The sequence below is a fragment of the Scyliorhinus torazame genome, chromosome 9, assembly GCF_047496885.1.
Source record: "Scyliorhinus torazame isolate Kashiwa2021f chromosome 9, sScyTor2.1, whole genome shotgun sequence".
In the NCBI taxonomy this organism is placed as follows: domain Eukaryota; kingdom Metazoa; phylum Chordata; class Chondrichthyes; order Carcharhiniformes; family Scyliorhinidae; genus Scyliorhinus; species Scyliorhinus torazame.
Genome location: NC_092715.1, coordinates 227,099,008 through 227,122,250, shown reverse-complemented (window position 1 = coordinate 227,122,250; position 23,243 = coordinate 227,099,008). Strand labels below are relative to the sequence as shown.

The 23,243-nt window shown below is 46.8% G+C and overlaps 1 protein-coding gene and 1 long non-coding RNA gene across 3 annotated transcripts in view; one reads left to right on the top strand and one right to left on the bottom strand.

Annotated features, from left to right (window-relative positions):
* Positions 1 to 16,033, bottom strand: part of LOC140430074 (uncharacterized) — a 77,359-nt gene extending 61,326 nt beyond the window's left edge. The window contains exon 1 of the long non-coding RNA XR_011949312.1: positions 15,935 to 16,033. This is a non-coding gene — a long non-coding RNA (uncharacterized lncRNA). The remainder of the gene's footprint in view (positions 1 to 15,934) is intronic.
* Positions 16,034 to 16,085: 52 nt separating this feature from the next.
* The window catches only part of LOC140429753 (SH2 domain-containing adapter protein B-like), a 199,460-nt gene continuing 192,302 nt past the window's right edge, over positions 16,086 to 23,243 (top strand). For both annotated transcript variants that reach the window (XM_072517125.1, XM_072517126.1), the window contains exon 1: positions 16,086 to 16,741. In XM_072517125.1, the coding sequence (XP_072373226.1) occupies positions 16,274 to 16,741 (468 nt within the window). In that variant the 5' untranslated portion in view covers positions 16,086 to 16,273. The remainder of the gene's footprint in view (positions 16,742 to 23,243) is intronic.

Sequence of the window (23,243 nt, the reverse complement as noted above, 5' to 3'; positions counted from 1 at the left end):
TGTAATGAGACAGATTTGATTAGGGAACTTAAGGTGAAGGCACCTTTCAAGGGCAGTGACCACAATATGATAGAATTCACCCTGCAGTTTGACAGGGAGAAGCTGGAATCTGATGTAATGGTTTTACAATTAAATAAAGGTAACTACAAAGACACGAGGGAGTAGCCGGCCAGAGTTGATTGGAAGGGGAGCCTAGTAAGGAAGACAGTGGAGCAGCAATGGCAGGAGTTTTTTGGGGTTGTTGGGAACGCACAACAGACATGCCAAGGGGAGGGTGAGGTATCCATGGCTGATGCATGTAGTAAAGGACAGCATTAAAGCAAAAGAAAAAGCTTATAACATGGCAAGGATTAGTGGTAAGCTAGAGGGTTGGGAAGCCTTTAAAAGTGAGCAGGGGACAACTAAAGAAGCAATAAGGGGGGAGAAGATGAAATATGAGTGCAGGCTAGCTAGTAATATAATGGAAGATAGCAAGAGATTTTTTCAATATATAAAAGGCAAGAGAGAGGCAAAAACAGACATTGGACCACTGGAATATTAGGCTGGAGAAGCGGTAATAGGAATGACAGAGGAACTGAATAGTTAATTTCCATCAGACTTCACGGTGGAAGACACCAGTGGGATACCAGAACTGCAGGGGAATCAGGGCAGCGGTAAGTGCAGTGGCCATCACTAAGGAGAAGGTTCTGGGGAAACTGAAAGGTCTGAAGGTGGATAAATCACCTGGACCGGATGGACTACACCCCAGGGTTCTAAAGGAGATAGCTGGGAAGAGTGTGGGCGCCTTGATGTTGATCTTTCAGGAATCACTGGAGGCCGGGAAGGTCCCAGAGAACTGGAAAATGGCAAATGTAACTCCCCAGTTTAAAAAGGGAGGGAGGCAGAAGACAGAAAATTATAGGCCAATTAGCCTGACTTTGGTAATTGGTAAGATTTTAGAGTGCATTATTAAAGATGAGATTGCGGAGTACTTGGAAGTGCATGAAAAAATAGGATTTAGTCAGCACGGCTTCATCAATGGAAGATAATGTCTGATAAATCCGTTCGAGTTCCTTGAGGAGGTAACAAGGAAGTTAGACAAAGGAGAACCAGTGGACATGATCTATTTAGATTTTCAGAAAGAACTTTGACAAGGTGCCGTGTAGGAGGCTGTCAAATAAGTTAAGAGCTCATGGTGATAAGGGTAAGATACTGACATGCAAAGTGGATTGGCTGACTGGCAGAAGGCAGAGAGTGGGGATAAAGGGGTAGTACTCATGATGGCAGCCGGTGACAAGTGGTGTGCCACAGCAGTCGGTGTTGGGACCATAATCTTTCACAATATACATTAACGATCTGGAAGAAGGAACTGAGGGCACTGTTGCTAAGTTTGCAGATGATACAAAGATATGAGATAAAATTGCTGAAGCGGGGGACTGCAGAAGGACTTGGACAGGCTAGGAGAGTGGGCAAAGAATTGGCAGATGGAATACAATGTGGAAAAGTGTGAGGTTATGCATTTTGGAAGGAAGAATGGAGACACAGACTATTTTATAAATGGGAAAAGGCTTAGGGAATCAGAACCACAAAGATACTCAGGAGCCCTAGTTCAAGATTCCCTTAAAGTTAACATGCTGGTTCAGTTGGCAGTTAGGAAGGCAAATACAATGTCAGCATTCAAGTTGAGAAGGCTAGAATACAAGAGCAGGGATGTACTTCTGAGGCTGATTAAGGCCCCTTTTGGAATATTGTGAGCAGTTTTGGGCCCCGTATCTAAGGAAGGAAAGGGTCCAGAGCAGGTTCACAAGAATTATCCCTAAAATGAAGAGCGTGTCACATGAGGAGCGGTTGAGGACTCTGGGTCTGCACTCGTTGGAGTTTAGAACAGGGTTTTTCAAACTCAGGTGGGTGGCCGGGAGGGTCATGATGTGATCGGTTGTGGCGTTCCAATTGCGGTAAGAAGATCCCAACGGCCGAAACCAGCTTTTAAATATGCCGGCCACGTGCAGTATTGTTTCCAACGTTTGAGGGAGCGGCGGGAGGCTGGGCTGTGTGCTGGTCACCGCGTGCATGGGCGGGGGGAAGCGGCTAACGAGAGCATATGTGGGTGCACAATGTTAACAGTGGAGGCCCCAGCTTGGAACTCCGCTCTGATGCTCGTCCTCTGTGCGCTGTTCAGCTCGTCCCCCGCCAATGATCGCCGACCTGCGGCTCCATGGTCAAGCTTTTCAATGGCCAGCAGAACGTCCGCTGGAGCTCATACAATGTGAAATACAAGTCGGGAAGTGGTCAGCAGTCTGTGATCGGGGTAGATGCAGCTACTGGACAGTGAGAAGGAAGCCAGTCCAGGTTTGTCAGCGAGGAATACCGATCAAACGAGGCCAGTCAAGAGGCCATGTCAATACTGGAAGTGTGTCAGTACTCAACACCGACAACTGCCAATCTCCAGACGCAATTCTGCAACTCATCCGCTTCATTCTGGATCACAACGTCTTCACTTTCGACACCAAGTTCTTCATCCAGACACACAGAACAGCCATGGGGACCAAATTCGCACCCCAATAAGCCAACATCTTCATGCACAAGTTTGAACAAGACCTACTCACCGCACAGGACCTTCAACCAACGTTATACACCAGATACATCAATGACATTTTTTTCCTTTGGACCCACGGCGAAGAATCACTGAAACGACTACACGATGACATCAATAAGTTCCATCCAACCATCAGACTCACCATGGACTACTCTCCAAAATCAGTTGCATTCTTGGACACACTCGTCTCCATCAAGGATGGTCACCTCAGCACTTCGCTTTACCGCAAACCCACGGATAACCTCACGATGCTCCACTTCTCCAGCTTCCACCCTAAACACATTAAAGAAGCCATCCCCTATGGACAAGCTCTCCGTATACACAGGATCTGCTCAGACAAGGAGGAGCGTAACAGACATCTACAGACGTTGAAAGATGCCCTCGTACGAACGGGATATGGCGCTCGACTCATCGATCGACAGTTCCAACGCACCACAGCAAAAAACCGCACCGACCTCCTCAGAAGACAAACATGGGACACAACCGACAGAATACCCTTCGTCGTCCAGTACTTTCCCGAAGCGGAGAAACTACGACATCTTCTTCACAGCCTTCAACACGTCATCGATGAAGATGAACATCTTGCCAAGGTCATCCCCACACCCCCACTACTTGCCTTCAAACAACCGCGCAACCTCAAACAAACCATTGTTTGCAGCAAACTACTCAGCCTTCAGAACAGTGACCATGACACCACACAAACCTGCCATGGCAATCTCTGCAAGACGTGCCAGATCATCGACATGGATACCACCATTACACATGAGAACACCACCCACCAGGTACGCGGTACATACTCGTGCGACTCGGCCAATGTTGTCTACCTCATACGCTGCAGGAAAGGATGTCCCAAAGCGCGATACATTGGCGAGACCATGCAGACGCTGCGACAACGAATGAACAGACATCGTGCGACAATCACCAGGCAGGAATGTTCCCTTCCAGTCGGGGAACACTTCAGCAGTCAAGGGCATTCAGCCTCTGATCTCCGGGTAAGCGTTCTCCAAGGCGGCCTTCAGGACGCGCGACAACGCAGAATCGCCGAGCAGAAGCTTATAGCCAAGTTCCGCACACATGAGTGCGGCCTCAACCGGGACCTGGGATTCATGTCGCATTACATTCATCCCCCACCATCTGGCCTGCGAAATCCTACCAACTGTCCTGGCTTGACACAATTCATACCTCTTTAACCTGGGGTTACCCCATCTCTGGATCTGTAAAGGTTTAATCACCTGCTAATGCTCACATTCCAAGCATTGTCTGGCGTCTTTGAATTTGTCTATATATATGTTTCTGGAGCATACCTCTTCATTCACCTGAGGAAGGAGCAGCGCTCCGAAAGCTAGTGACATCGAAACAAACCTGTTGGACTTTAACCTGGTGTTGTAAAACTTCTTACTGTGCTCACCCCAGTCCAATGCCGGCATCTCCACATCAATACTGGAAGAAACCTACACAGTTATCACTTTGTGTCCCCACTCTATAAACCAAGAAGTGCTTTTGGTGGGAAACAAGCAGGTGATTACTTGGATGTTTGGATAGTGCAATGCAGTGGAACCAGTAAGGAGGAAATAGCGGGGCACCTGGAGGGAATTTGTCCCATTGGGCAGACGCAGCATGGGTTCATAAAGGGTAGGTCGTGTCTGACTAATTTGTTAGAATTCTTTGAGGACGTTACCAGTGCAATAGATAACGGGGAGCCAATGGATGTGGTATATCTGGATTTCCAGAAAGCTTTTGACAAGGTGCCACACAAAAGGTTGCTGCATGAACTAAAGATGTATGGTATTGAGGGTAAAGTGGTAGCATGGGTAGAGGATTGGTTAACTACAGAAAGCAGAGAGTGGGGATAAATGGGTGTTTCTCTGGTTGGCAACCTGTAACTAGTGGGGTCCCTCAAGGATCAGTGTTGGGCCCGCAGTTGTTCACAATTTACATAAATGATTTGGAGTTGGGGACCAAGTGCAATGTGGCAAAGTTTGCAGACGACACTAAGATGAGTGGTAAAGCAAAAAGTGCAGAGGATACCGGAAGTCTGCAGAAGGATTTGGATAGGTTAGGTGAATGGGCTAGGGTCTGGCAGGTGGAATTCAATGTTGCCAAGTGTGAGGCTATCCATTTTGGGAGGAATAACAGCAGAATGGATTATTATTTAAACGGTAAGATGTTGAAACATGCTGCTGTGCAGAGGGACCTGGGTGTGCTGGTGCACGAGTCGCAAAAAAGTTGGTGTGCAGGTGCAACAGGTGATTAAGAAGGCTAATCGAGTTTTGTCTTTCATTGCTAGAGGGATGGGGTTCAAGATTAGGGAGGTTATGCTGCAATTGTATAAGGTGTTGGTGAGGCCACATCTGGAGTATTGGGTTCAGTTTTGGTCTCCTTACCAGAGAAAGGACATATTGGCACTGGAGGGAGTGCAGAGGAGATTCATTAGGTTGATCCCAGAGTTGAGGGGATTAGATTATGACGAGAGGTTGAGTAGACTGGGACTGTACTCATTGGAGTTTAGAAGGATGCGGGGGGATCTTATTGAAACATATAAAATTATGAAGGGAATAGATAGGATAGATGCGGGCAGGTTGTTTCCACTGGTCGGGGAAAGCAGAACTAGGGGGCATAGCCTCAAAATAAGGGGAAGTAGATTTAGGACCAAGTTTAGGAGGAACTTCTTCACCCAAAGGGTTGTGAATCTCTGGAATTCCTTGCCCAGTGAAGCAGTTGAGGCACCTTCTTTAAACGTTTTTAAGATAAAGATAGATACCTTTCTAAAGAATAAAGGGATTCGGGGATATGGTGTACGGGCCGGAGAGTGGGGCCTGAAATGGGGTCTGGCCCGCCGATCGTCGGGCCGTCCGTTCTGAAGGAGGAGCTCCTTTCTTCCGCAGCCCCGCAAGATCCGTCTGACATCTTCTTGTGGGGCGGACTCGGAGAGGACGGCAACCACGCATGCGCGGGTGATGCCAGTTATGTGGGGCCGGCCGCGTCATGTATGCGGCGCCGCCTTTACGCGGATCCAAAGCCTGGTGCGCGTAAATGAGGCAGCGCTGCTCCTAGCCCATTATCGGGCCCTTGAATCGGTCAGGATAGGGGCCGTTTCGCACCGTCGTGAACCTCGACGGTGTTCACGACGGTGCGAACACTCTGCCTCCATTTCGGAGAATCCCGCCCCAGGTTTTGGAAATAAAATTTTAGAGATTTAATTAAAAAATGCCGTGACGGCCATTAAATATAAACGAGTCTATCTGCCAGTGGCAGCGGGAGAAACAAGGTCATGCGCCCAGCACTTACACTGATGCCATGTACGCCCATGCATTGGGCGCGAAATCATGAAGGAGAAATTCCTCCATTATGTACCTGCCAGCAAGCAAGCAACAGGATGGGGGCAGCACGGTAGCACAGTGGCTAGCACTGTGGCTTCCCAGCACCAGGGTCCCAGGTTCGATTCCCCACTGGGTTACTGTCTCTGCGGAGTCTGCATGTTCTCCCCGTGTCTGCGTGGGTTTCCTCTGGGTGCTACGGTTTCCTCACACGGTCCAAACATGTGCCGGTTAGGTGGATTGCCCATGCTCAATTGTCCAAAAAGGTTAGGAGAGGTCATTGGGTTAGGGAGATAGAGTGGAAGTTAGGGCTTCAGTGGGTCAGTGCAGACTCGATGGGCCGAATAGCCTCCTTCTACACTGAATGTTCTACGTTAAGAACTGAAGAGGAATTATTTTGTCACAAGGAAGAGAGGGCCTGAGACACAAACAGGCCAGGATCTCACAATTGAATCTGTTGGAAAGAGCTTTTCAGGAGAGTCCATGGCAGGACAAAGCAGTGCTGGTGTGAGCTGTATCCAGCTGTGTCGTGGAAGTCGGTCGGCATGGGTCCCGAAGGTCCGATGATTGGTAAAAGTGGGTCCCTGGAAAAAAAGTTTGAAAGACACTGGTTTAGAAGGATGAGGGGGGAAGGATGAGGGGGGATTTTATTGAAACTTACAGGGTACTGAGCGGCCCAGATAGAGTGGACGTGGAGAGGATGTTTCAACCAGAAGGAAAAACTAGAAGCAGAGGGTACAGCCTCTGAGATGAGGAGGAATTTCTTCAGCCAGAGAATGGTGAATCTGTGGAACACTTTGCAGCAGAAAGTTGTGGAGGCTAAATTACTGAGTGTCTTTAAGACAGAGATAGATAGGTTCTTGATTAATAAGGGGATCAGGGGTTATGGGAGAAGGCAGGAGGATGGAGATGAGAAACATATCCAGCCATGGTTGAATGGCGGAGCAGACTCGATGGGCCTAATTCTGCTCCTATGTCTTATGAAAGTCGATACGGGACCTACCACCTCGCTAATTCCTTAGACCATCTACAGACGGAAAATGAATCACCTGATTTTGAAACCAGCAGATGTTATCCTGAGGACCTATATTGAGGAACTAGCACCTCAGAGAGGTTACATCACAGTCAAGGTTGAGCCAAGGGGACATACTGCGGAGCTACCACTCCATGTGGTCTGAGGAAGCTTTCCAGTTCTCATGGCTGCTCTTGGCAGGAAAGGATTAAGCTGAATTGGAGCACTGTAAATAGCTCAGTTGATTCAAATTCAGAATTACAGACTATCTTGGAAAAAAACACACTGGGGTCCATGAAAGGAGTACAATTTTCCATGAAGATTAAGGAAAATAGTCAGCCAAAGTGTCCCAAGGTTGAAGTAGTATTTAATGCTATACATCTCAAGGTAGAATCTGAACTATTGACACTTGTGGAAACAGGAGTCTTAAAACCCATCACTACTAATGACTGGGCAACCTCTAATGTATCTGTCATGAAGCAGGATTGTTCAGTTCGCATCTGTGGAGATTTTAAAACAACAATCAATCCAATTCTATGCATGGATCAATACCCACTACCATTGATAGATTTGTTCACAGGCCTTGTAGGAGGACAGAGGTTCAGCAAGATTGACCTATCACAGGCCTACCTGCAAATGAATGTGGCAGCTGAATCTTAACACCTGTCACCATCATCACACACAATGGCCTATTCCCCTGTAAGAGATTATCTTTTGGAATAACATCAGCACCAGTTTTATTTCATAAGTCCATGAACCAGATCCTTTGAGGATTACAGTGTGACCTTAATGATATATTTTTTTAAAATATAAATTTGGAGCACGCAATCCTTTTTTTCCAATTAAGGGGCAATTTAGCCTGGCCAATTTACCTACCGTGCACATCCTTTTGGATTGTGGGGGTGAGACCCACAACACATACGGGGAGAATGTGCAAACTCCACACAGACAGTGACCCGGGGCTGGGATCGAACCCGGGTCCTTGGCGCCATTAGGCAGCAGTGCTAACCACTGCCCCACCGTGCTGCCCTCCCACCTTGATATATTGATAACAAGCATTGATGAGCAAGGACTTATGACACTTAGAAGGCACACTGAAGTACATTCAGATGCATGGGCTTGTCAGGAAAGATAAATGCGATTTCTTTCAGGTATCCATACAATATTTAAGACTTGTAATTGATAGTAAGGGTCTACACAAGATATCTAAGAAGATGGAAGCTGTTATGGATGCTCCATGACCAACAAATGCCACTCAACTTAGGTCATTTCTAGGGTTTATCAACTACTACGGAAAATTCATCCAGAATCTGGCAACCGTACTAAAACTGTTACATACCTTGACTTGCGCAAAACAGGCAAGGCAATAGGCACCAGAATGTGAAAAAGCATATAAGTCATAAAAGAAAAACTGAAGAAGTCAGAAGTGTTGGTACACTTCAACCCAAAGGTACCATTACAACTTGCCTGTGATGCTTTGCTATACAGTGTTGGTGCAGTGGTGTCACATATACTACCATAAGGGGAAGAAAGACCAATAGCTTTTGCGTCTTGTATGTTAACAAGTGCAGGATCTAACTATGCCAAGTTAGAGAAGGAGGCACTGACTATTATTTTTGGTGTACGGAAATTTCACCAATACCTGTATAGTCGTCATTTTACATTGCTGACGGGCCACAGGCCCTTAACAGCTACTTTTAGGCTGGAAGTAGATTCCAATGATGCTCTTAAATACTATCTGCACATTCCTATGAGATCAAATACGATCAGTCAGAGAGTCATGCCAATTTGATGCATTGTCCCATTTGCCTTTGCTCATCGTGATAATATTTCTTATTGTGCACAGATGGAGAATGCTCTAGTGACTGCAGGCTATGTCCAAAGGCATCCCAGAAATTATCCTGTGATGGGGAAGGTACTGGAAATGATATAATAGGGGAGGATAGCAGGAAAACATTCTGAATTACAACCGTACTTTCCAGGAGACTTGAAATAACAGCACAGGGCAGATGTCTGTGTTGGGGAATGAGAGCGATTATTCTTCCAAATTTGTGACAAAGAATATTGGAACAAATACATGAAGGACACCCAGGAATAGCTACTTTTGGTGGCCAGGAATTCATGTTCAGATAGAAGAAAAAATAGCACTGTGTCAGTCATTTGCTAGCCCTTGTTTCATAGAATTTACAGTGCAGAAGGAGGCCATTCGGCCCATCGAGTCTGCACCGGCTCTTGGAAAGAGCACCCTACCCAAGGTCAACACCGGCACCCTATCCCCATAACCCAGTAACCCAGTAACCCCACCCAACACTAGGGGCAATCTTGGACACTAAGGGCAATTTATCATGGCCAATTCACCTAACCCGCACATCTTTGGACTGTGGGAGGAAACCGGAGCACCCGGAGGAAACCCACGCACACACGGGGAGGATGTGCAGACTCCGCACAGACAGTGACCCAAGCCAGAATCGAACCTGGGACCCTGGAGCTGTGAAGCAGTTGTGCTATCCACAAGGCTACCGTGCTGCCCCAAGGTAAGACAAGGCTTACCGTGTCTCGCCCTCCTTCACCTTGCTTCGCTCCCCACCATTGCATTGAGAGATGGAACAAGCCCGGGAACGAGTCAGCACAGTCCCGCACAGTGCACCAAACACGTGTGCACAGTTCGTGATCATATTGTCTCTGTTTGCGGTCTGCCCGCTGCTCTTTGTTCCGATTCTTCCTTTCTTTTCCATCCCCGTCGCTTTCATGATGGCCGTTGTGGCTGTCCCTCCCCCAGTTTGTTTGCTCTAACGAACTCCTCCGCTGCCGCTGGGGTGCTAAAAAACAGCTCCTTGCCCTCAATGGTTACCCAGAGTTTGGCCGGGAATAACATCCCAAATTTCACATTACTTTTGTAGAGTGCTGATTTGGCCCTGTTGAATTCAGCCCTTCTTTTGGCCAGGTCCACCCCAATGCCCTGGTACACCCTTATGGTCTTCCGTTCCCACGTACTCGCTTTCGTCTGCCGGGCCCACTTTAAGATTTTTTCCCTGTCTTGGAACCTGTGCAGCTTCACGATAATCGTGCTGGGCTGCACCCCGGCTTTGGGCCTGGGTCGGAGCGACCTGTGCGCCCTGTCGATTTCTGGGGGGTTTGAAAACTTCTCCCTTCCCACTGGCTTGCCCAGCATTTGGGTGACGTAGCCTGTTGGATCTCTGCCCTCCATCCCATCTGGCAGACCCACTATTTTAACATTCTGCTGTCTGGACCTATTTTCCTGGTCCTCCACTTTCCCTCTTAGGCTCCCCTGGGTCGTTACCAGCCCTTTCACCTCGGTTTCCTGAGTTACCATCCTGTCGCTCTGGTCCGAGGCGGCCCTCTCTAACTCCTGAATAGTTTTCTCCTGCACCTCCACCTTCCTTTCCAGGCCGTTGATGGTTCGCTGCATTTTTTCTGTTGTCTCCGCCAGCATCTCCTTCATCATTGTGTGGAGCTCCGTCCTGAGTGCCTCCCTCATGGCGTTTATCTCCGTTTTTATCTCCTCCTTTATGGCGTTTATTTCTGTTTTTAGCACACTTCTCCATTCCTCCCCCTGTGCAGGGGCGGGGGGGGGATGGTCACCGCATCCTGTTCCTGCTCAGCTGCTCGGCTCGCCAGCTTTTCCGCTTCCTGATTCGCCTGAACCTCCGCCTCGCCCCATGGGGTCGTCTGCCTGCGCGGCCGCAGCTCCTGCTTTTTTCCTTCGCCTTCGCTGCTATTCCTTCTTACATCTCGCCGTCCCCTCAATTTATTATTTGGAGGCACATTTCTGTCTGTGCCTTCCTTTTAAAAATAATGTTTTTTTTAATAAAAAGGGATTTTTTCCCCCCCCCCCTTTAAAAACGTTTTTCTTTTTTAAAACAAATTTGCAGGAGATGAACAAGGAAGGTTGAATTAAAAAATTCTTATTTTGTCCTTGTGATCCTCTCCGTGCTACGACTTTCAGGCCGTTTCTGAGCGATCCCCACTCCTCCTCCACGTGCAGCTCACCGGGGCCAGTCTCTCCTTTTTTCCCCCACTCCCTCTCCAGCTCTGTGGATCTGAGCTTTGGCGCCTGGGCAGGGCCGAATTCGCGGGGCCTAAGGAAGTTTTTTTTTTGAAAATTCCCCGGGAAAACCCCCCCCAAAAAGCTGTGATTTTGTGGCTGTGCGGGAGCATCTTTGCTACGGCCGCTCCGTTCGCGATCGCCACCTTCACTGCCCAATTCGAGATTAATGTAAACTCTTGAAATTTAAAAAGGAACAGTCTTACCGATTGGATTCAATTTCGACCTAGCTTCAAATTCCCAAACCCGCTCTTTGCTGTGCCTCACTCTGGCTGTCTTTTCTCTGGCTCACTGGGAGAACACACTGGGAGTGAGTTACAAGTTGCTCTTTTAAATTGGCCTGAGTTGACTCCCCTCCACCTGCTTTTCGATCAAAGTAGCTTAAGGTGACTGACACTTAACTGCCAACCAGTTATGTGAGTGGGTGGGGCCGCCCTTGTTCACCTTCACTGCACAATTCGAGATTAATTTAAACTCTTGAAATTTAAAAAGGAACAGTCTTACCAATTGGATTCAAATTCCACCTAGCTTCAAATTCCCAAACTCGCTCTTTGCTGTGCCTCACTCTGGCTGTGTCTTCTCTGGCTCACTGGGAGTGAGTTACAAGTTGCTCTTTTAAATTGGCCTGAGTTTACTCCCCTCCACCTGCTTTTCGATCAAAGTAGATTAAGATGACTGACACTTAACTGTCAACCAGTTAAGTGAGTGGATGGGGCCGCCCTTGTTAACCTTCACTGCACAATTTAAGATTAACTTAAACTCTTGAAATTTAAAAAGGAACAGTCTTGCCGATTGGATTCAATTCCCACCTAGCTTCAAATTCCCAAACTCGCTCATTGCTGTGCCTCACTCTGGCTGTGTCTTCTCTGGCTCACTGGGAGAACTCACTGGGAGTGAGTTACAAGTTGCTCTTTTAAATTGGCCTGAGTTGACTCCCTTCCACCTGCTTTTAGATTGAAGTAGATTAAGGTGACTGACACTTAACTGCCAACCAGTTATGTGAGTGGGTGGGGCAGCCCTTGTTAACTCACTCTTTGCTGTGCCTCACCCTGGCTATGTCTTCTCTGGCTCACTGGGAGAAAGGACGGCTAGGCAGAAGCTTGTCGACTCCATACTGGAGGTAGACCGTAAATACTCTGAGACCCCGACCGTAGAGCTCCTGGTGGAGAGGAAAAAGCTACAAATGGACTTTGACCTGCTCTCCACAAGGAAAGCAGTGCACCAACTCCGCCAGACATGGGGACCCGGACCAACTCCGTCAGGGATGGGGAACACGGAGCCAAAGCCAGCCGCCTGCTGGCACACCAGCTAACATCAAACATAGACAGCTAACATTGATCATCAGGCGCCTGCTGAACGTGATATTGACCCGAGGTGATCGTCTCCCTGGATGCAGAAAAGTCCTTTGACAGAGTCGAGCGGCAGTACCTCATAGAGGTACTGAAGTGGTTCGGACTTGGAACAGAGTTCACCTCCTGGGTGAAGCTCCTATACAACGCTCCCATGGTGAGTGTACGGACAAACAATACCAACTCTCAGTACTTCCAGCTGCACAGGGGCACCAGGCAGGGATGATCGCTGTCTCCACTGTTGTTCGCTCGAGCGATCGAACCACTAATGATCGCTCTCAGAACAGTAAGAAACTGGAGGGGGATCCAAAGGGGAGGCAGAGAGCACAGAGTCTCACTCTATGCAGATGACCTGCTCCTCTACATCTCGGACACACAAAGCAGCATGGAAGGAATCGTCGTGCTCCTGAAAGCGTTTAGTGCCTTCTTGGGCGACAAACTCAACATGAGCAAAAGCAAGGTCTTCATGGTGAACCTGCAAGGGGGAGGGGCAGCACAGGCGGGACTTCCGTTTAAACAAACCTGGCACAAATTCCGCTACCTGGGGATCCAAATCGCTCATGAGGGGGTGGGAATCCACAAATGGAACCTGGCCAGCCTGACAGAGGAAGTCAAAAAGGACGAGCAAAGATGGAACACATTCCCACTCTCCCCGACGATCAAAATCAACGTACTGCCGAGGTACCTCTTCCTACTTAGATCTATCCCGATCTATATCCCCAAGGCCTTTTTCAACTCATTGGAAAAACTAATCTTGGTGTTTGTATGGCGGGGGGGGGGGGAAGAATGCAAGGATCCCAAAGAAGGTCCAACAGAAAACAAAGTCCGGGGGGGGCTAGCCCTCTCAAACCTACAACTCTACCACTGGACAGCGACAGCAGAACGAGTAAGGGGATGGATTAAGGAGCCAGAAGCTGAGTGGGTGCGTGCGGAGGAGGCCTCCTGCAGTGTGACCTCGCTCCAGGCCCTCGCCACTTCAGCACTCCCATCCCCATCCAAAAAACACTTCAACAGCCCAGTGGTGGTAGCCACCCTCCAGACCTGGAACCAACAACGACAGCAATTCGGCCTGACCAAAATGTCAGACAGAGCCCCCATCTGCAACAACTATAGGTCGTACCAGCGCTCACTGATGCCACCTTTAAAGGGTGGAGTCAGGACGGGGACGGACACTGACAGTCAGGGACCTATACACAGACAGCAGGGTCACATCACTGGACGAACTGACGGAAAGATTTCAGCTAGTTAAGGACAACAAACTACGGTACCTGCAGCTTAAAAACTTCCTACGGAAAGGAACCAAGTTTGTACCCACAACCACCACGACAGACACTACTAAAGGAGTTACTGGACGCAAACACTCTAGGTAAAGGAAACTGTAGCGACATGTACGAATGACTGGTAGAGAGGGCCGACACCGTACTGGACGCAACGAGGACGAAATGGGAGGCTTGAAATAGGGTGGGGACTGTCATGTGAGAGTACCTTTAAGAAATGGGTGTTTATAAATGGGTGGGTATATAAGTATCTGTAGTGAGAGTACCTTTAAGAAATGGGTGTTTATTACTGCAGTGATGTCAGTGGAGCTGTGCTGTCTGTCAGCTCTTTACTTTTGTTTTAGGCTGTTTGCTGCAGGGTGTGTTTTAGTTTCGTTTTCAGAGCTGGATAGCTGCAGTCACAGCCAGAAGGTGTATTAGAGTCTCTCTCTTTAATCAAAAGAATGTAAATCAATCCTGTAGTGATTTAAAACTAATAATCGCTCGCAGTAGTGACTTTAACCTGATGTGCTTCTGTTTAACTTTTTTTTAAAAAAGTCTTCTGGATGTTAAAAGGACAGCTTATGGATTACTTAGTGTTGTATTCTTTGGGGGTTGTATTTGAATTAACAGTTGCTAAGATGTTCACTGTTTGTTTTAAAAAGGTTAACTTGAATCCATAGAATAAACATTGTTTTGCTTAAAAAAATACTTTTCCATTTCTGCTGTACCACACCTGTAGAGTGGGCCGTGTGCTCCCCATATCACAATCTATTAAAAGTTGTGGGTCAGTTGAACTCAATGATACACTTTGGGGTTCTCTAAACCCTGGTCCATAACAGGACTCTGGAGTGAAACACTGCATAGGGTCAATTCCACCTCCACGTGCACAAAACTCAACCTAACGCAACTAAAGGTGGTGCATAGAGCCCACTGAACAAGAACCCAAATGAGCAGGTTCTTCCCGGAGGTGGAGGACAGATGTGAACGGTACCAAGGGGACCCGGCCAGCCACACCCACATGTTCTGTTCTTGCCCCAGACTTGCTGTGTACTGGACAGCCTTCTTTGAGGCAATGTCTAAAGTGGGAGGGGTGAGGGTGGAGCCATGCCCTAAAGTAGTGGTCTTCAGTGTATCAGACCTGCCAGATTTATTCACGGTGAAGAGGGCGGACGCCCTTGGCTTTGCCTCCCTAATCGCCTGCTGTAGAATTCTGCCTGGCTGGCGGTCAGCAGCACCACCCAAAGCTACAGACTGGCTGCCCAACCTCTCAGAATCTCTCCAAATGGAGAAAATCTCATTTGCCACCCGAGGGTCGGACAATGGTTTCTACAGAAAGGTGGAGCCATTCACCCAACTGTTCTGGGATCTGTTTGCAGCCAACAAACAGGCTGAAGAAGAATCAAGTAGCCAAGAGCCAGGGGTAAGTAGCCAAAACATGAGAAAAGAGGAGGGAAAGACCTGAAGGGGGGGGGGGGGGCAGTGCAGGGAGGTAACTAAACTAAAAGAAATGTGAACTGCAGGGAGGGAGAGGGGGAGGGGAGAAAGAAGTAAAGGAGGCAAAGAACAATGATTGGGGGGGGGGGGGGGGAGAGAGACGAGGGAACACAACTGGAAGGAGAGCACAGGAAACAACAACGACCATAGCAAACACAACAGAGAGTAAGAAAGTACAGGAGGAAGAAACGGCAAACGGCCGAAGCAGAGGCAAACGCACAACGGCGAAAACCGACCGGGAGAAGCAAGCAACACCAGGGGCGCCACTAGGCGCCACTAGGGGCTGGATCATCCATGATCTTATGAAATGGCAAACTCCAGGGGCCGAATGGTCCACTCCTGCTGTTCCTAAATTTGATTTCCCGCTCCCGGCTGAAGCAGAAATGTGCAAAGTCGCGTCTCCCGTCTGACATCAGCTAACGGAGCAGAGTCAAGGGAAGGAGAGGGCACCTGTATTCCAGGCCAAAGTTTACCTTGATGTGGAGATGCCGGCGTTGGACTGGGGTGAGCACAGTACGAAGTCTTACAACACCAGGTTAAAGTCCAACAGGTTTGTTTCGATGTCACTAGCTTTCGGAGCGATGCTCCTTCCTCAGGTGAATGGAATGGAATTCCTCACCTGAGGAAGGAGCAGCGCTCCGAAAGCTAGAAAGACATTGAAACAAACCTGTTGGACTTTAACCTGGTGTTGTAAGACTTCGTAAAGTTTACCTTGAAATAGAAGAAATTGTTCCAAAATCGTTCAGACAGAATAGTCCAATATGATTCCATCATTAACATTTCTGCCTCGCAGTATTATTAACGTACACTTCCAAGCACGTTTGGAAACAAGGTAGCAGATTATTATTGGGCCGATACTTACCATATCTCCGTTTCTGCGAGTTAAAATTGCCCTGCCGAACATGGGAGATTGCGTGAGGCCTGAACCAGGCAGCCTTGACGCTGATTGGCTGAACGTCTGGCACAAGGTGAAGACAGGAAATGAGAGAATTGGGTCATCTGGGTGCAGAGGGAAAATAAAGCAGTGAGAAAGCAAGGAGAGTGGGCCGATGGAGGGCGCACGTGAGGAAAAGTCAGAGTGAGTAGGTGCAGAGGCAAAGTTGTGAATGAGTGAGTGAAAGGCCCGGGCTGGCAGGACAGCGCCGTCAGGGCTGGTTACAGGATCGAGAGGCACGGCGAAAGTAACCGGTGACTTTAAAAGATGGCGAAGTGGCTGAGGGAGTACTTTAATTTTGGAAATCACAAGACAAAAAATCCCCCTCAGCCGCCCAAACCGGACTACAGCAAGAAGAAACACAGCAACGCGTCGGCCTATCAGGAGAGCGATTTAATGAGATCCTATCGGCTGCAAAAAGAAAAGGACTTTGAAGACCCTTACAACAATGGGCCGGGCTCCAGCCTCCGCAGGCTGAGAGACCTGTGCAGGGAGCAGGCAGAAGAGGACAAAAGCTCCGAGAAGCGTATCATTACGCAAGCGAACCCGCTCTTGTACAGGAGCCACAGTGAGAGGAAAGCGGGCTCCTCTCCCACTGCCAGGTACACATCGCCAAAACATAGGCTCATCAAAGTGGATAGCACCCCTGTTGCAGATAAGAGCATCACCTGGAGCCCGAGCACCAACTCCAAGAAACTGCACACATCGGATGAGACGAGCTTAAAGAATGACATCGTAAGCAAATATTTAACAGTTTAATATGCGGCTTGCTGAAAACTGAGATTAGTTTAATCCTTCATGCCAGTACGCGTCCAAATTCTGAAGTAATTAGAAAATGAGAATTAACAATAACTGTGACTCCATTTACTGCCCCAGGTGACAGTCCAGGTTTGTTTCGAATCACTAGCTTCACCTGAGGAAGGAGCAGTGCTTCGAAAGCTAGTGATTTGAAACAAACCTGGACTTTAACCTGGTGTTGTAAGACTTACTACTTCATTTACTGCGACTTTGACACAGCAATGGGGTGACTTACTGTAAATCCTTTAAGAAACGATGAATCATATTTTTAAGCTGATATTTTATTTGGCAGGTGTGAGCGACCTTTGTGCCAATCCCCTCCCCTCCTACGCAATGTTTCCATGTGTTCCTGATATTACTTGGTGATTTACATAAGTGCATTGAGTATAAGTAATGTACAACAGAGGCTTCCCGCGGTAATATAATTATTGAGGTTCAGAATTGCCTGCTCAAGTTAGGGAGTTGTGTGTGACTGATCAAGATTTTGTTAACGTTCGCCTGAATAGCGGAGCAGATTTTTCGCAGCAAGAATGGTTTAGTTTTGGTTGTCACGCTGAAGAATTTTGGATGAACTGGGAACCATATTTGTTGTTTGAAGAATCCAACGGCAGTGATCATGTTACATTTTTTATTTTAATGAATGACACCAAGACCTTGAATTGTCAAAATTTCCCAAAGTACTTAAGAGGCAAAAATCACATTTTATAGTCAGCAGCAGTTAGCAAGTTCTGGGGGTGGTGACCAGAATTCCGATGAGGACGCAACAATGTGGAGTGGTTGTTGGCAGAATATTTGAATGTGGGACCGAAACTGAAGGCTCTGGGTGGGGCGGGGTGGCGAAGCAAAGGAGCCTGAGTCAGGACAGCCAAGAGCACATCCAGTAACATGAGTGTGAGCGAGTGACAAGCCCATGGAGTGCTACAAGTAACGCGTTGCTCTTGTGAACGCTACGATTTTGCTCACCACGCAGTGTGGGAGGAAAATCCTGTACACAACATATGCAATTTATTTTCTTAAGCGAACTATGCTGTTGCCTTAACATTTTAGCCAGAAAAGGCTGTCTTTCTTGATGGCAATCTAAAGCATCAAGGGTGCTAGTAATTCCAGAGAACTTTCTTTCCTTAAAGTTGTTTTTTTTTTACAGCAAATATGTTTTAGCTAAATGCACCGTGATGGTTCTACTGTTAATGGTTGTGTGACATCATCATAATCTTTATTATTGTCACAATTAGGCTTGCATTAACACTGCAATGAAGTTAGTGAAAAGCCCCTAGCTGCCACATTCCACCACCTGTTCGGGTACACAGCCGGAGAATTCAGAATGTCCAAATTACCAAACAGCACGTCTTTTGGGACTTATGGGAGGAAACTGGAGCACCCGGAGGAAACCCATGCAGACATGTGGGAGAATGTGCAGACTCCGCAAAGACAGTGACTCAAGCCGGGAATCCCTGTGAACAGCAACGGAACCCTTCTTTACAATTTGGACTGCAGCAGTTCAGGAAGGCAGCTCACCATCCTCGTTTCAAGGACAATTGGGGATGGGTAATAGAAATGCTAGCCCAGCCAGTGATGCCCACACCCTGTGAGAGGATAAAAACCTATGCGCCAGTTTCACTTTGTGCCATCCGATAAGATGGAAAACAAAGTTCCTGGCAATCGTGAAGGTAAATGTTTTTGTAACCTCCTTCTGATTGCATTCACACCATTGCCCTCATTTTATTTTGGGGAAAAAAATTGAGATGGACAGGGATGCTGGAGGGGAATTCCACAGGGAGCTCTGGATCATGACTGCGCCTTATTTGAATATTCCAACACTTATTCCACCCAAAACCAATTGGACTGACATTGGGGTCATTGATTCAGGATTCTTAGGACTCTGGCGTTTCCAAGGAATAGTCCATGGCACGATTCTAGCACTGGACAAAGGCTTTGGCACCAATTCTAGTGCATAGAGAGACCAGACTGGGAGGGTCGTGAAGAGACCTTGTAGGGTCTGCTGGTAGCAGCTGTGCTCCTCCTGGCTCATCAGGAATCCTCAGAAAAGGAATTGTACTTTTGCAAGGGTCTCTTCCCATAATGCTCCAGTTAGTACATTCTAGACCATGTAGGCAACCCAACTTAATGTTGGTCAAATCCTGTCACATCATTGACTTCATTGCAACATAACTTTAAAATTCAAAGCAAGTTTGTTGTAATTGGAGCTTCGGCCAACTCAAAAGACTGGTGAAACCTGGTAGGAATGTGTAGCGTCAGGCTGAAAAATCATAGAATTGTTATGGTGTAGAAGTAACCGGTGACATTTAGCTCATTGTGTCAAATGAGCATTATGTCTTAGTGCCATCCTCCTCCTTTTCCCCGTACTCTTGCACATGGTTTGTATTTAGATAATCATCTGCTGCCCTCTTGAATGCCTGGATTGAATGCCTCGATTGATTGAACCTATCTCCACCACACTGACCAGGCAGGCAGCGCATTCCAGACTCGAACCACTCACTGTGTGAAAATCTTTTTCTCAGATCATATTTGCTTCCTTTGCAAATCGCATTAATCTGTGCCCTTTTAACAACAGGAACAGTTTCTCCCTATCTGTCCAGCCCCTTCATGATTTTGAACACCTTTATCAAATCTCCTCCTAGCCGCTTTTTCTCCAAGGAGAACAGTCCCAACTGCTCCATTCTATCCTCATAACAGAGGTTTTTCATCCCGGTAACTATTCTTGGAAGTCTTTTGCACTTTCTCTGTGTTCACATCCTTCATGCACATGGGCAGCACGGTAGCATAGAAGGTTAGCACAATTGCTCCCCAGCTCCAGGGTCCCAGGTTCGATTCCCGGCTTGGGCCACTGTCTGCGGAGTCTGTACGTTCTCCGCGTGTGTGCATGGGTTTCCTCCGGGTGCTCCGGTTTCTTCCCACAGTCCAAAGGTGTGCAGGTTAGGTGGATTGGCCATGCTAAATTGCCCTTGGTGTCCAAAATTGCCCTTCAGTGTTGGGTAGGGTTACTGGGTTATGGGGATAGGGTGGAGGAGTGAGCTTGTGGAGGGTGCTCCTTCCAAGAACCGGTGCAGACTCGATAATTCTATGTTTCTACAATACTCCATCTGAGGTCCAATTTGAATAAATTCAGCATAACCTCTTTGTTCTAGTCCTCCATTCCCCTATTAACAAAGCCTACGATCCTGAATGCTTTATTAACTGCTCTTTTTATCTGTCCTTCTACCTTCAATGACCTATGCAGATATACATCCAGATCCCTCTGCTCCTACACCTCATTAAGAATTTTACCCTGTTGGGAACTCCCAAGTTTTTCTCCAACCCCCAAAATATCAGTTGACCATTATTTTCTGTCCAATTTTGTATCTGTGTTGCTCATGTCCCTTTTATTCCATGAACTATAACTTTTCTCACAAGTCTGTTGTGTGGCACTGTGTTGAATGACTTGGGCATCATCTTTAGGCCTTGAGGCTTATTGACTTAGCCTTATTTTACTTAACACACTAGTCTGGCTGGATAAAGAATAAAGAAAAGTACAGCAAAGGAACATGCCCTCCAAATCTGTGCTGATCGTCTAACCTAAAGCCTTCTTCACTTCCGGGATCTGTATCCCTCTATTTCCTCCATATTCATGTATTTGTTTAGACACCCCTGTCACGATCATACCTGCTTCCACCACCACCTCCAGCAGCGAGTTCCAGGCACCCACTATCCTGTGTAAAACAAACTTCCCTTGTGCATCTCTTCTAAACTTTGCACCTCACACCTTAAACCGATGTCCTTTGGCAATTGACTCTTCCATCCTGGCAAATTTCTGACTATCAAATTTGTCTATGCCCGTCATAATTTTGTAGATTTCTATCCGGTTGGTCTCAACCTCCGTTGTTCCAGTGAGATCAAACTGATTTTCTCCAACCTGTCCTCATAGCTAATGTCTCCATAACAGGCAACATTCTGGTAAAACCTCTTTTGTACCCTCTCCAAAGCCGCCACATCCTTCTGATAGTGTGGCGACCAGAATTGAACACTATATCCAAGTGTAGCCGAGTTAAGGTTCTATAGAGCTGCAGCATAGTTTGCCAATTTTTATACTTGCTGCCCTGGCCGATGAAGGTATGCATGCCATATGCCTTCTTGACTACCTTCTTCTGCATTGCCACTTTCAGTGATCTGTGGACCTGAACACCCAGATCCCTCTGCCTGTCAATACTCTTAAGGGTTCTGCCATTTACTGAATGTTTCTCTCAAAAAAACAGTTTTTAAAAGATTGAGGCTTATGTCTTTCATAGCTTGTTGATTACTCAGCAGATGTATGCCTGTCCTTCCACAAAATTAGTCATGAGCCAGAATTTGCTCATTATAATGGGCTAATGTCAATTACTCTTTATTTTTCTACAAATATTAGAATAACTTTAGGAGAGAGGCATATTCACTTTTCCAGTGTTGTGAATTATTTTGGGAAATTTTAAATCTGTAAATTACATTTTTTTTCTTGCTGTTCTCCTTCAAAATGTGATTTTTTTTTTTTTTTTTTTTTTTTTTTCCCCTCATTCTTTCTGTAACTGATTTGACATTTAAATGTCACTATAACTTGCCATCTACCACAGTCCAAATCCTCAAATCACTGGTTAAGGAGATCCCCTGGTGGTTGCCTCTTCATTCATCTAAATTCCTTGTTTCCTCCACTGAGGTGTTGTTAGCTTTCAGTTTCGGGACTAATTGGGGAAAAATATTCCAAAATTCTTGACCTGAAGAGGTCAACTCATGATAAGCTACTGATAAGCTGCCCTGTGTTGCTCTCTTTGGTGTTGTCTCTTAATTTGGCTCTGTTTAATTATGTTTGCTCCAGAGTCGCCAGGTAACTTTCACCACTGCCACAAGGTTCAGAACCGAATACTCATCATAGGCTTGAGACACCAGATAGTAAATTCAAAAGCAATACTCATTTATTGACATGCAATCAAATCTACTCATGCAAAAACACTGGTACGGCCTCCGCTAATTTCTGGCCTACAAAACTCCTGACAGTTTTACGCAACAAAATCTCTCAGGTTTACCTTGTATCCCTGTTAGTACGCATGCATTAACACACTTCCGAATCTCAGAAGCTTGATCAGTACTGTTCTTGCGCTTGTGGTTTTTCTGTTTCCAATTGGATTCTCAATTCAAATTTTGGGTTCTCTTGGAGTGGTTAGGCCAATTCTCAATCGAGTCCCATCAGATGTCGGCAGTAAATGTTGCTCTCTTTAGTTTTGTCTCTTAATTTGACTCTGTTTAATTACGTTTGCTCAAGAGTCGTCAGGTATCTTTCGACACCGCCACAAGGTTCAGAAATGAATACTGATCACCGACTCGATACACCAGTTAGTAAGTTCAAAAGCAATGCTCATTTATTTACACACAATCAAATCTACTCATGCATAAACTCTACAAACTAAGCTATCACTATTCCTAAAGCCTATACTTAGCTTCGGGTGCCCACTCAGTCAGAGGAACAAAGGCCGTTGCTCGGTTCTGAGGCTGCTGGGTTGAGCTGTTTACAGGATAGCAACTAGGAGTGTCTATCTCGTAGCGTGTGTTGACTTGGAACTTACTTGGTCTGGCGTAGCTGCTAGGCTGGTCTCTCTTCGCAGAGAGCCAAGGCCAAAGAAGAAAGATTCTCTCTTGGGGAATACTTTTTATACCTAAAAGGACTTTGCGTGCTTTTGGGCGGGCCTTGAACTTGGCCTCAATTAATTGGGCCTTTCCCAATCATTCTTATCGATCTTCCTCCAATAGAGGGGCGGGTTCCCTGGTTGCTGGGCGTGTCCTAGGTGGCCGTTGGTTTGCTTTGTTGGAGTCTCCTCTGGCCCCGGGTGTCTGCCTTAACATTGTTTATCTAAATGTTTCCCTTTTGTCCCTGGAGATGGCTCATTAGTATGTAGTTGGCTTAGCAGTTTCTGTCCTGTCTGAGAGCCAAGGCTCTAATCAACAGACAGACCTTGCACCTGCTTGTTTCTCAGTATTGTCCAATTTTCCCTGCATTCTTTGCAAGTGTCCATTTTGTAATCCGGATGTGGCCATCCCAGATGGCTACACCTGCTACAGAAAAATCTGTTTCATGCATGATGATTTAATTTTGCTTTCAAAAATGCATTCACATCAGATTTATTATTTCACATTGATATTATTTGACTGTCAAATGTTTTACTTCATTGAGCACATTACATAGAACTTAGAACAATACAGCGCAGTACAGGCTCTTCGGCCCACGATGTTGCACCGAAACAAAAGCCATCTAACCTACACTATGCCATTATCATCCATATGTTTATCCAATAAACTTTTAAATGCCCTCAATGTTGGCGAGTTCACTACTGTAGCAGGTAGGGCATTCCACTGCCTCACTACTCTTTGCGTAAAGAACCTACCTCTGACCTCTGTCCTATATCTATTACCCCTCAGT